The 16,528-nt window shown below is 42.7% G+C and overlaps 1 protein-coding gene across 7 annotated transcripts in view; it reads right to left on the bottom strand.

Moving 5' to 3' along the window:
* Positions 1 to 16,528, bottom strand: part of shi (dynamin-1 shibire) — a 157,729-nt gene that overhangs the window by 21,332 nt on the left and 119,869 nt on the right. For all 7 annotated transcript variants that reach the window (XM_069331312.1, XM_069331314.1, XM_045739707.2 and 4 more), the window contains one exon: positions 12,914 to 13,102. In XM_069331312.1, the coding sequence (XP_069187413.1) occupies positions 12,914 to 13,102 (189 nt within the window). The remainder of the gene's footprint in view (positions 1 to 12,913; positions 13,103 to 16,528) is intronic.

Below are 16,528 nucleotides of genomic sequence, written 5' to 3' on the forward strand. Positions count from 1 at the left end.
TTCAAAGTGTTATATGACAAAGAGTACTGCAAAGACAGGACACCACAAGCATAGCTCTTATCCTGTAATTACACTTAGGTAATTACACACACTATTCTTTATTAAAATAATGTAAATGAGTCAAGGGAGTTAGAGGAGAGGAAGAAGAAGAAATAAGAACAAAGAGCGAGAAGAGATGGAGCAATAAGAAGAGACGGGGGAGAGGGAAGGAGAAAGGAAGGAAAGAGGAGAGGGGGGAAAGACAGAAGTGAATGAGGAGGGAGAGAACAAGTTTAAGGTAGAAGGAAAGAAGGGATGAAATTCAATGAAGGCAGAAAGTGAAGAATACAGGAAATGTTGAATGGAGGAGGAGGAAGTGAGGAGGAGGAAGTGAGAGGGAGATTGTAAAAAGGGAGGAAGTGAGAGGGAGATTGTAAAAAGGGAGGAGGATAGAGAGGGGAGAAAGATATAATGGGTCAGATTGAAGAAGGTTTGGGAAGGCAACAGAGGGCGAGTCATCAAGGGAGAGGCAGAGTGTCATCAGGGGGGAATAGCAACAAGAGGGGGGAGGGGAGGGCCAACAAGGGGGGAGAGGGAGTGCCAACAAGAGGGAAGGCGAGGTGCCAACAAGGGGGGGAGAGGGGGAGTGCCAACAAGCAGGAGGGAGTGCCATCAAGGGGGAGAGGGAGTTCCATCAAGGGGGAGGGGGAGTGCCAACAAGGGGGAGGGGGAGTGCCAACAAGGGGGAGGGGGAGTGCCAACAAGGGGGAGGGGGAGGGCCAACAAGGGGGGAGAGGGAGTGCCATCAAGGGGGAGGGGGGAGTGCCAGCAAGGGGAAGGGGGGAGTGCCAACAAGGGGAAGGGGGGAGTGCCAACAAGGGGAAGGGGGGAGTGCCAACAAGGGGAAGGGGGGAGTGCCAACAAGGGGAAGGGGGGAGTGCCAACAAGGGGGGAGGAAGAGTGCCAACAAGGGGGGAGGAAGAGTGCCAACAAGGGGGAGGAGGAGTGCCAACAAGGGGGAGGAGGAGTGCCAACAAGGGGGAGGGGGAGTGCTAACAAGGGGGAGGGGGAGTGCCAACAAGGGGGAGGAGGAGTGCCAACAAGGGGGAGGAGGAGTGCCAACAAGGGGGAGGGGGGAGTGCCAACAAGGGGGAGGGGAGAGTGCCAACAAGGGGGAGGGGAGAGTGCCAACAAGGGGGAGGGGAGAGTGCCAACAAGGGGGAGGGGGGAGTGCCAACAAAGGGGGAGGGGGAGTGCCAACAAGGGGGGAGGGGGGAGTGCCAACAAGGGGGGAGGGGGGAGTGCCAACAAGGGGGGAGGGGGGAGTGCCAACAAGGGGGGAGGGGGGAGTGCCAACAAGGGGGAGGGGGGAGTGCCAACAAGGGGGAGGGGGGAGTGCCAACAAGGGGGAGGGGGAAGTGCCAACAAGGGGGAGGGGGAAGTGCCAACAAGGGGGAGGGGGGAGTGCCAACAAGGGGGAGGGAGGAGTGCCAACAAGGGGGAGGGGGGAGTGCCAACAAGGGGGAGGGGGAGTGCCAACAAGGGGGAGGGGGAGTGCCAACAAGGGGGAGGGGGAGTGCCAACAAGGGGGAGGGGGAGTGCCAACAAGGGGAGGGGGGAGTGCCAACAAGGGGGAGGGGGGAGTGCCAACAAGGGGGAGGGGGGAGTGCCAACAAGGGGGAGGGGGGAGTGCCAACAAGGGGGAGGGGGGAGTGCCAACAAGGGGGAGGGGGGAGTGCCAACAAGGGGGAGGGGGGAGTGCCAACAAGGGGGAGGGGGGAGTGCCAACAAGGGGGAGGGGGAGTGCCAACAAGGGGGAGGGGGGAGTGCCAACAAGGGGGAGGGGGAGTGCCAACAAGGGGGAGAGTGGGGGGGGGGGAGAATGAGAGGGGGGGGGGGGAAAGAGATTGGGGGGAGAGGGGGGCTATAAAGACCTTGCAAAATATATTGAGGTTATATTTTTTTCTTGACAAACATTTCATATTACAAATGTTTACCAAGATTCGCAGAAAAGGAAGATGGGAAAGCTAGATGTAGGTGGAAAGGAAGATGGGAGAGAGGAAAGAATGATTATGTATTGTGAAGAATAGGAAGGTATTATTGGCACAGACAAAGGGGGAGAAAGGCAAGAAGAAAGCAAAGGGTAAAAGAAAAGAGGGAGATGGAGAAATGACAAGAAAACTGGGAGAGGAAGAAGAGGATAGACAGGAAGGGATAGATAGAAAGAGAAGAGTATAAGAGACCTAAAGACAAGAATATGGGGGATTATGGGTAAAACAGTGTTACTGAACACAAACAGGTGAGAGGGAAGCAGGTTTGCGTGTCTAGTCAGCAATGACTACTGTGGTTGCATTATGAAATAACTGGTCTTGGGTATTATTAAAGTACAATGTTTGTTACAAAATGTGTATTATATAAGGCTTTGCTTAATGTTTGTATAAAATATTCTGATTCATACATGCTTTGGAATCTGACAATTTAATAAATAATTGACCAACTTAATTACAGTTACCTGAAAAATAAAGCTTTGAATATAATGAAATGCCCTTTTCTGATGAGCCACAGTAGCTCTCTGAATTTATCTCTGGTAGCACCCAAGATTTAGCCAAATTCACCAGGCCTTTAAGACCCATCCTCACCCATCTGCATCAAGAACCAGAATCTGCCATGCTCTATGGAGCAAGAGGAGCAGGATACAGTCCAACCACAAAACTGGAGAAAACCCCCCGGAGAGCATAGGGAAAACAAATGACTGCATGAAGAAAATTAGGCACCCTATGTTAACAAAGCCAACAATCATTGCTGCAGATTAAATATCCATACTGCAATGTGCCTGACCACCACCACCAGGTGGTAGTCCAAGTTATCTAAGGTCTCAGTCAGCATGTCCCCTAACTCTGCAGACATTCGTTCAAAGCCTAATAACCTCACAGTAATGAAGTACATCCAACAAGTAATGAAAGGCTATCATCAGAAAGTCTGTGAGAGACCCTATGCCTAAGTATCAGCCATGAACAAAACAGAAAAGAAAGCTGTCAAAGGAGCAAATATCTGCTCATTCCTAAGTCAGGTAAACAGCAGGCTGGCTAGACCAAGCAACAATGTGGACCTGGAAAAGGTAGGCCTTAGGAACAAGGTATGTGAGTAACTGCAGCAGTAATGTGCCAACCCCAATAGTGCATGTAGATGCCACACTATGAACATCGTATGACACACAGAATGGACCCCGGGCAGTGAGAGAGCAAAAAATGCCGAGTGAGAAATAGTTGGAAGGCCCACCAACCCCCCACACATTGCTGTGAAGACAGACATACTTAAAACAACGAAAGGGTCCCGGTAGTACAGTTGGGTTCGTTCTCGATGCACAATGGAAAATTCAGAATTTGAATCCCTGGCGGGACAGAAATGGGTATGCAAATTTCCTTTCACCTAATGCATCTGTTCACCTAGCAGTAAGTAGGTACTGTACTCAGGAGTTGTCAGCTTGTTGTGGGGTTGCATCCTGGGTGGGGTCAGTAATTTGACCTAGGATAGGGCAGGGGGGGGGGTTACCTTGATACAGGCCTAATGTATATAAACGCACTCTGGCTTCCTGACCCCCGACAATGAATTAATTAATTAAAATAGTAAACCTTGGACACTATGGTACTCAGATGATGCCCCCATCACACTGGCACCGAGGTGTACCGCAAGACTAGTGAGGTGAACCACACTGATCCTCAGATTAGGTCATACACTGAAAATGGCTACAGTGACACTGTAAGGAACAGACAGATCCACACACATCTGTGCACTCAATACCCCAAAACTTCTACATTAACAAAGCTTTCAAGAAGTGCAGGTCACAGAAAGGCCCAAAGCTGGAACCAGAGCCATTGACCACACCGCATACACACACACACACCTGCTGTCAGCAAAACTCTCAAAACCATTATTTTTGAGGTGAAAAGAGAATAAGGTACCAAACAAGAGCATGGCAAAGCAGATTCCTGGAAACCAAAATTTGCAAGCCAAAAGTTACAAAGAGCCTCAAAAAAGCTCAACTGCAGACTGCAGCAGTGGTTTGAACAACCTGGGAATGACAACCATTGCCAGAACAGCATACAAGGCATATGATGGGAAAACCACTGGAACTGCCTAAGGAAAATTTCCAGCACTGCACAAAATCAGAGACCCTGCTATATAGATGCAAGCCCTGCAGTCCACTGCCCAAATACCAAAGGTAACAAGGACAATTGGATGTGAAGCTACCAAAGCCTGCTACGCAAGGCAGGACAGGAGCAAATAGGGCACTGTTTCAGTCATGAGGGATAGACCCAAAGAAGGACCAGAAAATTATCGAGCTGCATTCCCCTCCAATCAAGTACCTGAAAATGACAGCAAAGCTGCCACAAATGCAAAGAAAACAAAAGAATGTCAGCCAGCCAGAATGAAACTGGAAACTCACATGGCAGTGAGGAAACTGAAGAAAACCCTTACAAAGAGGAGGACCCAATGCAGGAGGAACCAATACATTTTGAAGCAGGTACCAAAGCAGTCCCTTTGAGCCACACTGAATCAAAACTCCACAAACAAGGACCCAGAAACTCAACCACAGGTTTTCAGCTCATATCAAAACAAAGCATAAGTGAACACATCCATAAGAATAGAGAAACAATCAGCACCAGGAACTAATTCCCTCATCCCAACCCAACAAAGAGGACTAGGAGGAAGACTACATCCTTTTCGGAGGCTGGAGCCTCGACAAGGGAAATAGACAGGCCATCAACTAAGGAAACCAACTCCAGTTAGTTGAAACTCAGGGCAACCTCAGCAAAACTGTGACCATCCCAAAAGACACCTTTATAAAATATAACAATAGGCAGCTGGTATTTAGTAAATGCAACAGCAGTACGTGGGATGAAACAAGCGAGAGATGTGAACAGACTTATGAAATGCATGGAAAGTGGTCGCTGCAGAAATGATGCGACTTAACAGGAAAAACTAGCAATTGGCCAATGTTAAAGAGCAATGGATGGCGCCAGCAAGCCTGTAGTTTAAAACAACTGAGCAGTCAAAAATGATGAAGGAGAATGAGACCTTAACCAAGTGAATCTGAGCTATGGCTGAAGCAGAAACAGAAAAGAAAACTGGCCAACACAAGGCATAAATGTCAAAGATCAGACTTTTTTTTTTTTTTTTTTTTTTTTTTTTTGAGATATACACAAGAGTTGTTACATTCTTGTACAGCCACTAGTATGCGTAGCGTTTCGGGCAGGTCCCTGGAATACGATCCCCTGCCGCGAAGAATTGTTTTTTCATCCAAGTACACATTTTACTGTTGCGCTAAACAGAGGCTACAGTTAAGGAATTGCGCCCAGTAAATCCTCCCTGGCCAGGATACGAACCCATGACATAGCGCTCGCAGAACGCCAGGCGAGTGTCTTACCACTACACCACGGAGACTGTGTTTACCAAGGTTTTAGTTCATGCTTCCTTAAAGAAAAACAACAGGGGATTGGTATATGGATCATCAGCTGTTGACTGGGGCTGCAAAAGCATGCAGTGTAAAGTTTGGCCCATCCAGCAGCCACAGCCTGAGAGAGCACTACTCATGAAGCTCTTCAGTCAAAACTAAAGTCCAGTGCTGAACAATAGCACATACGCAGGTGAGAAGAACCCCCCTGGACTCAGTAGACCAATAGAAGCAACAAGAAAAGCCATCAGTCTAAGAATGCCTAAATACATCATGAAAAACTACAAACAGCTGTGCCAAGTATGGTATCAGAGGATAAAGCAAAAATAACCCTACCAAATAAATATATCACAAACTCCACATGTGAGATGGACTAAGGCAGGTAAAGCAGGAACAGGTGACATCTCTCAGCCAAACACTGAACTCATTCAGCAAGATACCTGCTTGATGGGGATCTGGGAGTTGTTGTTCTCCCCAAGCCCGGCCCGAGGCCAGGCTTGACTTGTGAGAGTTTGGTCCACTAGGCTGTTGCTTGAAGTGGCCCGCAGGCCCACATACCCACCACAGCCGGTTGGTCCGGCACTCCTTGGAGAAAACAATCTAGTTACCTCTTGAAGATGTCCACGGTTGTTCTGGCAATATTTCTTATGCTCACTGGGAGAACATTCAATAACCGTGGCCTCTGATGTTTATACAGTGTTTTCTGATTGTGCCTATGGCACCTCTGCTCTTCACTGGTCACAAGATCACAAACTTCACATACTACCAAAGTACATCAACTAAAATGCAAGGCCATCAGAGAAGGACTAAGGTGACAGAAAACTCCTTAAAATGTGTAAATACACAAACTTAGTCTCAATGCAGGGAATGATAAATCTCTAGCACTGCCTAGAAGTAAGGTGCCTTAAAAAGAAGTCAACTTCCAGAGAGTGAGTCCTCAAAACCACTCGGAGCAGGTACCTCTGGTTCAATATACAGAAATGTAAATCAACCCAAAGAAAAACCTGTTCACAGTCAGAGAAAATGGAATGCTAGGGCACACAACAAATGTGTCACCCACATTGTAAGTACTGGGGTATGAACAAAAATAAAATGATGGCCCCCCTGGCAGAACGGAATGTTCCAGGTAAACACCATTTCGGAGAAAGTAATAGACAAATGATTAGCCCTGCAGAGGCTGCAGGTGTTGGACGAAATACACCAGTAAGGAGCGTGAAGGGGCAGGCTGGATGAGATCTTGGGTTATCTGTGGTGCCTAATCTTTGATGGCAGGTAAATCACAGTCATGGTATTTTTACTCAGTGGCAATGCTTGTTTTGTTTACCAAGGTGTTTAGTTTCCTTCAAAGAAGAGACTTGTTTTGTTGCACCCATGCTTTTAGGTGGAGTTTCCCCAGTTATGGTCGACCTCTGATCCCCAGTTTGCCTTGTAGAGTGAGCCAGATTATGGTTCTGGCAGGTGTATGGGTGTCAGAGGCCTGGAGTGTTGAGCCATGGTTTAGTAGTACAAGAGCTAATATTGGGGAACTACTGAGGGGTTCCACCCAGAAAGTATGTAGACCATATCAACAATAAAGAACATTATACAGTATTGCATTAACACCATCTTATATTTGACTAAGAACCTTGCAGAATGAACTGCAAGATAATCTCTAGACTAATCTCAAGGATAATTTCTCAAGATCAAAAAAACCTGGATGAGAAAATTACCACATTTTCACTAAAAGTACTGTACTTTAACGTGTGTTAGAATTACAAAGCACTCCTTTGATGAAAAATAAGTGATGATTTAACGCATTTGTAAATAAACTACTCTCATAAATAAGGTATGATTACACAATGTGTCTTAATCATGAGCACAAGAGCAGGGAATGATTTGCCTTGTATTTTACATAATACAGTAAATACAAACTGTAGAGATAATAAGTGCTAAAAAGTGGTGATTGCTTCATTTGTCCAATAGCCAAAGTCAGCATGAAGACATAGAATGGAAAGATGTAAATTTAATTCATCACTTGCAAATTTCACAAGGCAGCATCAACTGTCAAAAATTTAATGTTCAAAAAATGTATTTCATACATACAAACAGCACTTCCAATTATATCTACCTCAACATACAAGATTTATCAAAATAACTTTAATACAAAGAGGTTTAAGAGTGTAAGCAGCAAATACAGATCTTAAACCTTATATTGTAATGTCAGTCAGTCAGATGTACATTAATTATATCAAATGCCTTAAAATATGCTCACTTACAAAGATAGATATTTTTAAAATTAAAGCAGCTAGAATTGGTATATTATTTATCACTGATAAATTATCTCAATTAATTAGGAGATATGAGATCACAATGGTTAATGAACAATAATGAAAAAATGCCATGCAATGAAGTTTGAGATCAAGGCAGCGAGGCCCTGTTCAGTATATTCCTGTGTGACAAATCTCTCAAGTGCTCAGCCAAGGGGCAAAATTAAGGGGTCCTACTTAATGGTAAGGAATATCAAGAGCAATGCCTAAGGGCCCTATGCCGTCTTTGCCAGCTTCAGAATGTCATTTATGTTTCTGGATGAAAATGCTCGCCCAACTATTTACATCATATGTGCAACTTAAACTGGAATATGGCTGTTGTTTGGTACCCTTATTTTGGGAAATATAATAGTTATGAGAATGGTTGTGGCACTAAACATGCCTAAAATGGAAGGCAGATGAAAAATGGAAGACATGATCACCATGTACAAAATTCTTATGGGAATTGATAAAATTGATAAGGATACAACACAGCAAATAAGAGGGGGACCCAGATCCAAGTTGCAGAAACTCAAGTGTTCCAAATGTCTGAAAATATGCTTTTAATAACAGTACTTGACAGGTGAAATAAATTGCAGAAGAGGGGTTTGCATGCTACCACCAATGGATGCTTTAAAACTTTAAATGATAAAAATTATAAGGCAGACAGAACATCTCGGGGTTAGCTCTTTTTCCTGGAAGTATAATTGTGCATGTGCATACACAAACACACACACGAGGACATAGGTTCCAACTAAGGAAACAAAGTTGTAGAAAAAATGAGAAAGATCACTTTTGCATACAGAGTCCTAGATGGTTGGAACAAGCGAGAATGTGGTGGAGGCCAAAACAGTCAATAGTTTCAAAGCGTCATATAACAGAGCACTAGGAAGACAGGACACCTTGAATGTATATCTCATCCTGTAACTACACATAGGTAATTATAAGGCAGTGAGAAAAGAAGTGGAAAAAAAAAATTCGAGAAAAGGATGATGGATAAGTGTAAAACAGATCCAGGCCTATTCTATAAATTAATTAAAAGCAAATTGCATGTAAAAGATAAAATCCAGAGCATGAAAATGGGTGTGTGATTTATGGAAAATTAAATGTGTAAAACACACACACACAAAAAAAGTTCCAAAGTGTGTTTGTGCAAAATGAAGTCTTCAGAGAACCAGACAATACGTATTTCAGGGAATACCACAAGAATACATATGGTGTCATTCATATGGTATTGACACAATGATACAAAGACAAAGTAAAAATAATGCACAAGGAGCTAGAAAGAAACATTCGGTTCTGAGAGAATACACAACTGAAGTGAAGGGAATTATCAGGAGAAAGTGCCAAACCATTACGATTATATAGCACTTGGAAGGGGATCAGGATAAGGATTTGGGATGGGAAGGGGCAAAGGAATGGTGCCCAACCACTTGGACGGTCGGGGATTGAAAGCCGACCTGCATGAAGCGAGACCGTTGCTCTACCGTCCAGTCTAAGTGGTTGGACTGGACAAGATTGCAACTCGGTTGCAATCCCTGCTGCCAAGTTGAACACCCCTCCCCCCCCCCCCAATTTAATTTATTTTTCAGTTATCTTTGTGTACAGGAGTCTTGGTGCATATACAGAAAAAGGCAAACATAGTTCCAATCTACAAAAATGGGAACAGAAAAGACTTTCTTATAGACCTGGGGAGAATGAAAGTCAGAACATTCGAAAACATAATTCAAACCAAAAGAGTAGAACATCTGCAGAGAAATTATAAAACATAGGCAAAGAGTATGGCTACCAAACATGAAGATCCTGTGTAACAAATCTACCTAGTTTCTATGACAGAGCCACAGAGATTTTACAGGAAGCAGATGGTTGGATTGACTGCATTTATCTGGACCTAAAAAAAGTTTTTTGACAGTCCCACATAAGAAGTTGTTCTGGAGACTGCAACATATTGGAGGGATAACAGGAAGACTTCTGACTCAGATGACAAATTTGCTAACTGGTAGAAAAATAAGAGCAGTAATCACAGGCATTGTATCAGACTGAAGAAATGTTACTAGCAGAGTACCACAGGGTTTAGTTTCAACACCAATAATGTTCATTGTCTATATGAATGATTCACAAGAAGGAATACAAGACTATATGAATATATTTGCTGATGGCGATAAGTTACTAGGGAAGATAAACTTTGTTGACGAAAGATGAAGGGCACAACGATTGTCATGTCCTCCATGATGACCTGGACAAAAGTGTATGGAGCAACACTTGGCACATGGAATTCAGTATGAATAAATATCACATTATAGAATGTATAATAGCTGAAAATAGGCCATATGCAACCTGCAAATTATGTGAAACACTTTAAGGAATTATGATAAATTAAGTGCTCTAGGGGTGGTTCTGGATCACCATCACCTGATATATAGTTTTTTACACACAGTCGTGGCAACAATTTTGGTTACAGCCTCATTTTGAAGGTTAATAGAACAGCTGAAAAATGTGGATGTTTCTAACTAGAAATGTAATAAAAAAATGATTTAAAGGAAAAAAGTCCCCCCCCCCCTACAAAATAAAAAAATGAAATGAATGGTGTTGCAGCTGAGAGCCAATGAGTTTATAATGGTTCTCACGCTGTTTACAAACTAATTAAAATATTGTGCCAAATATTTAAAATATCTTGTTCATAAACTTTTTGACAAACAAATTTGAAATTTAACTACAGCATTGTATATGACCTGAAGATGTTGCAGCATATGGAGAATTGGCAAACCATGACAACATTTAGAAACTAGAACAAGGAGGCTTTCAAGTCCATATACGCTGCCTATGTGAGTATTACAGGAGTATGCAACTATACCTTGTGAAGCACAACATAAAACTTCAGGAAGTTAAGACTTGCAACTATATTACTACTCAAACTGATAGGGCACAACAATAAGGACAGGTTGAGGGAACTCAACCACACAACTTTAAAGGAAACATGATCACTACATACAAGATCCTAGGGGAATAGGCAATGTGGAAAGTGCATTCTATTTAAGTTAAAAGGAGGTAAGACAAGGGGAACATCAGTGAAAGCATGACACAAGTTGTAAAGATGTAAAAAAATTCTTGTACAAGACAGAAAATATCTATATTTCAGTCTATAAGATGGAAAATATTGTATACAAACACTCTAAAGTAAACTCAAAATTTCAAGATTAGTCAACATAATTTCAAAAGTGGTCCTGTTAGAATTGTGTACACACTAACAATAAAATACAGGGGTGGAAACTTTTATGCCAAACTACCAAGAGGTGAGTCAAGGAGCTAAATTTAATTTCCTTGTAGTCACCGATAGGTAACCATTTTTTGTAGTTTCTAAATGTACAGTATAAACTAGGCTGAGTGATTAGGTTCACTATGAAATAAATATTTACTAATTACATCACCTTTTATTATTAGTGACAAGTTCAGTGGTACTACTTTTACAATTAGGGTGTGCAGAGATAGTAGGGAAGCTAAAACTTCAGAGTGCACTTATGTAACATTATATTTTCAAATGGTCTTTAAAAAGCAGTCTCCAAGGAAATGTAAGATTAGTGAATAGAAAATGATAGCCCTTATTTTGATGTTATAACACTTTCACCAATTACCAGTAAGGATTAAGAAATTAATGTAACCAACATTAGTGCAATGTTATGTTCAGTAGGTTTCTAAATTAGGACTATATAGGCATTAACAATCTGAAAATCTATATGATTATGAGAACAGTTATGTCATCAGTGTGACTTAATGAAAAATCAATGAAAGGAGAGGAAGACTAAATGAGTTGAGGTGGAGACAATGAGTAGGAAAGCTCTGATGAAACAAATACAAGTAGAGCTCAAGAAAAGGGAGTTGTGCAGAGGAAATGGCATAGAAGGGTTGGAATGGGGGAAGGAGGGGGAAGCTTAGGGTGCCATCAAGAAGAAAGAAAGAGGAGAGGAAGGTGAAATTTAGGAAGAAGAATGGGGTTAGGAGAAAAGGGGAAGAGGAAAATATATAATTAAAAGAATAAGAAACTACAAGATGCTTATGGTATTTCTAGGGAAAACCTCTTTGTTTATGAATGCTGTTGCAATAAAAGAGCATACCACCATATTTTATATTATATATATATATATATATATATATATATATATATATATATATATATATATATATATATATATATATATATATATATATATATATATATATATATTTATTTATTTATTTATTCAAAACACATTACAAGAATGTTGTATAATTGGAAAAGTTATTTTATCAGTCATGTCACAGTTTTTCCTTGCATGTAATTTTATTTCACAATAGAAAACTATATAGAAAATAGTACAGTAAAATAGAAAAATTCATTCTATGAGGAAAGACATTTTACCTATTCATACATTCAAGTGTCACGGAAAGCACTGGACTACAACAATCATGTTCTCAACTCTATACAGATTTCAAGAATCCAAACAAGCCCCTCTACATTACATGGCAGGCAACAAGTCATTAAGTAAGAATCACAGAAGCCAATTTCCAGCAAAAATGTTTTACTGTACAGTATTCTAAAGTAAACTCAAAGTCTCAAGAACAGTCAACATAATTTAAAGAGTGGTCCTGTTAGATTTGTACATACACTAACAATAAAATACATTTTTGGCAGAATGGTGGATAACTGTAATAATTATTCTTGCAACTTGTTATTTGTCATAGTATGTATAAACAAAGAAAATTTTGTTAATCAAACAGATGAATGGGACAGGACAAATACTGTACCCTTGGACAAAGTTGCAGAAAGCAGATTATAACTTAAGCCAGCTGTCTTAGAACTTCATAGGATCAGAGAAAGATACCATGCCAACTCGTAAAGTATTATAACCCAAGAAGGAATAACAATTACAAAAGCCATAATGTTTAAACTGTTAAATTTGGAACACTGCATAAAAATGGAAAGAAATGTGCCATGGAATTGTTTAGAAAAGGTATAAAAGGTTAAAAAACAATTGCCCTGCAAGCTTTAAACAAAGGTCTGTAATAACCTTTCATTCAAAGTGTTTTATATATATTAGAAGCTTACAAACAAATTTAAAACAAAGATGAACATTCAAATAAAGTGATAGTTTTTTATAAATCACTGAAATGGAGCCAAGAAAAATAATACAACAGTACTGTAGTTTTAAATACTTACGACGGAATGAGAGGTGGTGGAAGAATCCCTGAATTAACCTGTCGACCAGGTGGAGCTGGAGTTGGCCGTGAAGGAATAGCAGGAGCAGGACGTCCTCCAAGGGGCACTGGAGGTGGTGCTCGAGCAACAGCAGGGGGAGCAGCTCGTCTCATATTTCCTCCGGGAGAGGGTGGCCCACTATGACCGATCCTAAAAATTCAACATCTGTCAAGAAGGGTGTCAAGTACATGACACTAGCAATCCCTGTCTAAACAATGCCTTTACATTTAAGGAACAATTTCCTTTGACTTGCTAAGAGTTGTAAGACTCTTAAAGAGTCTTAGATTAAAAATAAAGATAACTATTTTTATGAATAAATAAATGAGTTTGATTCTTTTATAATTAGTAACAGGACATGACCAGCCACTACTAGATGTACAGTACTTGTGACACCATCTGGATGTGCCAAAAGAATAAAGTTCCATCCTGTGCCTGCTATGCACCAGTACAGGAAATATAAATCTATCGTCATAAGCATTCTGGTTTCTCCTGAAGCAAGCAAGCACCCAAAACAGATCATAGAGGGCTGAACAACTTCAGCTTTTCAAGGCATAAATTGAAACTGAAAAAAATCAAATAGTTTCTTTATTCTCCGCTGGTGAAGATGTAAGTGGTGGTTTTCCAATGCGCATAAAACCCAGCATTGAATGTAATGAAAGGTCTATATCCGGGCGAAATCCTGGTGACTCCTTGAAGCTACACACACCAAGATGATTCCCATCTACCAGATCACATCAGCCATGCAGTTCATAGACCTATGGGAACTGAAGCCAGAACCTGGTCCCTAAGTAGCGCAGGAAATGGTGAAATTTTGCCACCTCACTGGTAAAGGCATCCAGACAGTCAGCGTGTCAAAACAAACCACTGCTAGGCTCAAAAGACTCATTGCAACCTGCATAATTAACTTTCCACAACTATGTAAACAAACAATAGAATTTCTTTAAACTAGCATGAGCTCACTTGCCATTCATCTTCACCGTTCATTTGGAGGGAGACGGGAAAGGGCTCACCCCTTCCAGGGGTCTTAGCTGTCAGTTCTGAAGCATTATGCACAAACAAAACTGACCCAACTATCTAGAAAAGATAGGAGGGAGGTAATAAGGGAGCCACAGAGCCTCACTCAGAAATACCCGTAGGTGTTTCATTACATTCAATGCTGGTTTTCTGGAGGGGAGGTCCTTTGTGACTTCTTGAAGCTAACTACCCATGGAGAAGGACATGGGAACTTACCAGTGAGCAGGGAAACAGCAGGAGTCAGGATGAAGAAGAGAATACTGGACGAGAATCATGACAAGGCCACACAAGGATGCCGAGGCCGGGGAACATTCACCAAATACCGGGCCACCAGAACCTGTTAGGTTGCTAAAACCCTAGTGCATGAATTTCGGTCAAGGTCATGTTAGCGAACAGCTGTGAGAGCGGCATATTTCTGATCATCATAGGCACAAGGGTAGACCACAGGTGACTAGACTTAATGACACTGTGGATGACCTGAGAAATATGAGCCCTGTAACAGCGAACCAAGGAAACAGGATCAACCCACAAAGCATCTACCGAACCAGAATTGGAGGCACAAAGATATTAGCGGAGAGCTGCCAGCAGACACAGCACATAATGCATCCCCAGCTAAACCAACCAAGCATCAATAACCAAAGGACAACTCTGGAAGCCAACCGACTCATTCTTCACTGGAATTGAAGGAGCAGGCTGCAAATAAGATGCACACCTGGGCTAAAAGAACAGAAACTGTACCTCCTGAGGGGAGCATAAAGTTCCCTGACCCAACAACCTGAGGCAAGAGGCATAAAAGTCAAGGCGTATGAAAAAATCATGGACCAAAGGGGTCAATGTGTAACAAGAAGTGTGAAAAGTGAGAATATGGTCAAAAGACCATGCAGGGACAGGTTGCATGAGAAGGCCAGAGGTGAAAGTGCTTGAGACAGCAAGCAAAACATAGCCGAACTCAAGCTGCTGCACTTCCACCAGATCCACACGATCCGAGGTGATGGTATTTGGCACAAGATGCCGATGAAGATATACTCTGTAGCCAAGAAAGGAGAGCACCACATGATCTGAAACCAAACAACAACAAAGCAAAAGGAAGTGGCGAAAGGAGCACCACGAAACTTCCTACCATCGCGTAGAAGAGAAACACATGTTGGACACCATCAAAGAAGCCACTTGCTTGTTGTAAAGATGGTAATAAATACACATCAAAAACTACAGCTGCAAAAAGTGGAGCAGTGTGAATCAGTGAAATACTGTACATCAGTTGGCTGACATTTTGATAGAGCGCACCACAGAAAAACACCCGGGTTCAGATGCACAGCAACCAGCACCTAAAATCAAGTATGGGCTGGCCACCTAGGAGCTAGAAGGACCACACTTCCTGGGAAGGATACCAATCTAGTCAGGACCTGGAGTTACAGCTGGACTGAGGGAAAGAGGTACAAGAACCCTTATCTTGACTAGTCCAGCAGAAAGGCATCTACTGCAAGGGCCTCGAATCGGGGAATGGAGCCGAGAAATGAGGAAGGTGTCAATTCCACATCAATGCAATGAGACCCACCTCTGTCTCACAAAGCCAAAAATTAGGGGGGGGGGGGGGCATCGAATGACCACTCCATGGAGGCGGGTAGGAACTGAGAGACACCATTTTCGAGAACGTTGGAAACTCCCTAAATGTGAACGGCACAGAGAACCAAACCCCGGGAAACCAGCATAAGAGCTACTTACAGCATCTAGCTCCAAAGCACAAGGGACCAAAGCACAAGGGACCAAAGCACAAGGGACCAAAGCACAAGGGACCAAAGCAAACCCTCCAGTTGAGGCAATGAACCCCAGCAGAACAATCTGAATGGAGTTGGAGCATGGAGCCCAGAGGAATCTGAACCCTCCACAGTGCATGCCACATGGCTGCTGACTCCCACACCTTCAGCGATGAAACCAAAACCCTAGCCGGCTTGGCGAACACTGATCATAAAGCCCCATTCTGGAAGCAGGGGCATCCATGAAGACGTTGAGCAATGGAGGAGGAAGGCACCAGGGAATAGAACCTCAAAATCCAAAAGTGCAAGCTGGTGATGCAGCAGCCAGCAAAGAGCCAATTAGCCCGCACCCAACGATTGCATGGTGGCAGCAAAAGGAACTGAACCGGAGATGCCAGAAAAGCTGCTGAAGCTACACTTTGCCTGGAAGAAAACCTATGCGGGTGAAGTTCAGGTTCCGACGACTGCTTGAGCAACCGTTGAGTCACCCATGGTGCCCAAGTTTGGTGTTTGCCCAACACCAGCAGATGGCGGCACTGCTGTTGGGTCAAGGCCACCGGAAGAAGGGAAAGCAAAGCCAACAGAGTCCCAGTCAAAATCAAACCTGGGATGGAACCAACTGCAACTTCCACTAATTCACTAGGAAACTAAACCTGGCAAGCCGAGACAGAACCAAATCCCTGGCTAGTAGACATGCGGACTGATTAGGAGCCCACACCAGCCAGTCATTGAGGTAAGCTAAAAAACAAACCCTTTACAAAGATGAATTACTGCACCTCAAGCCAAATATATAGACATGATTGGAGCC

This window comes from Procambarus clarkii, chromosome 25, assembly GCF_040958095.1.
Source record: "Procambarus clarkii isolate CNS0578487 chromosome 25, FALCON_Pclarkii_2.0, whole genome shotgun sequence".
NCBI lineage: Eukaryota > Metazoa > Arthropoda > Malacostraca > Decapoda > Cambaridae > Procambarus > Procambarus clarkii.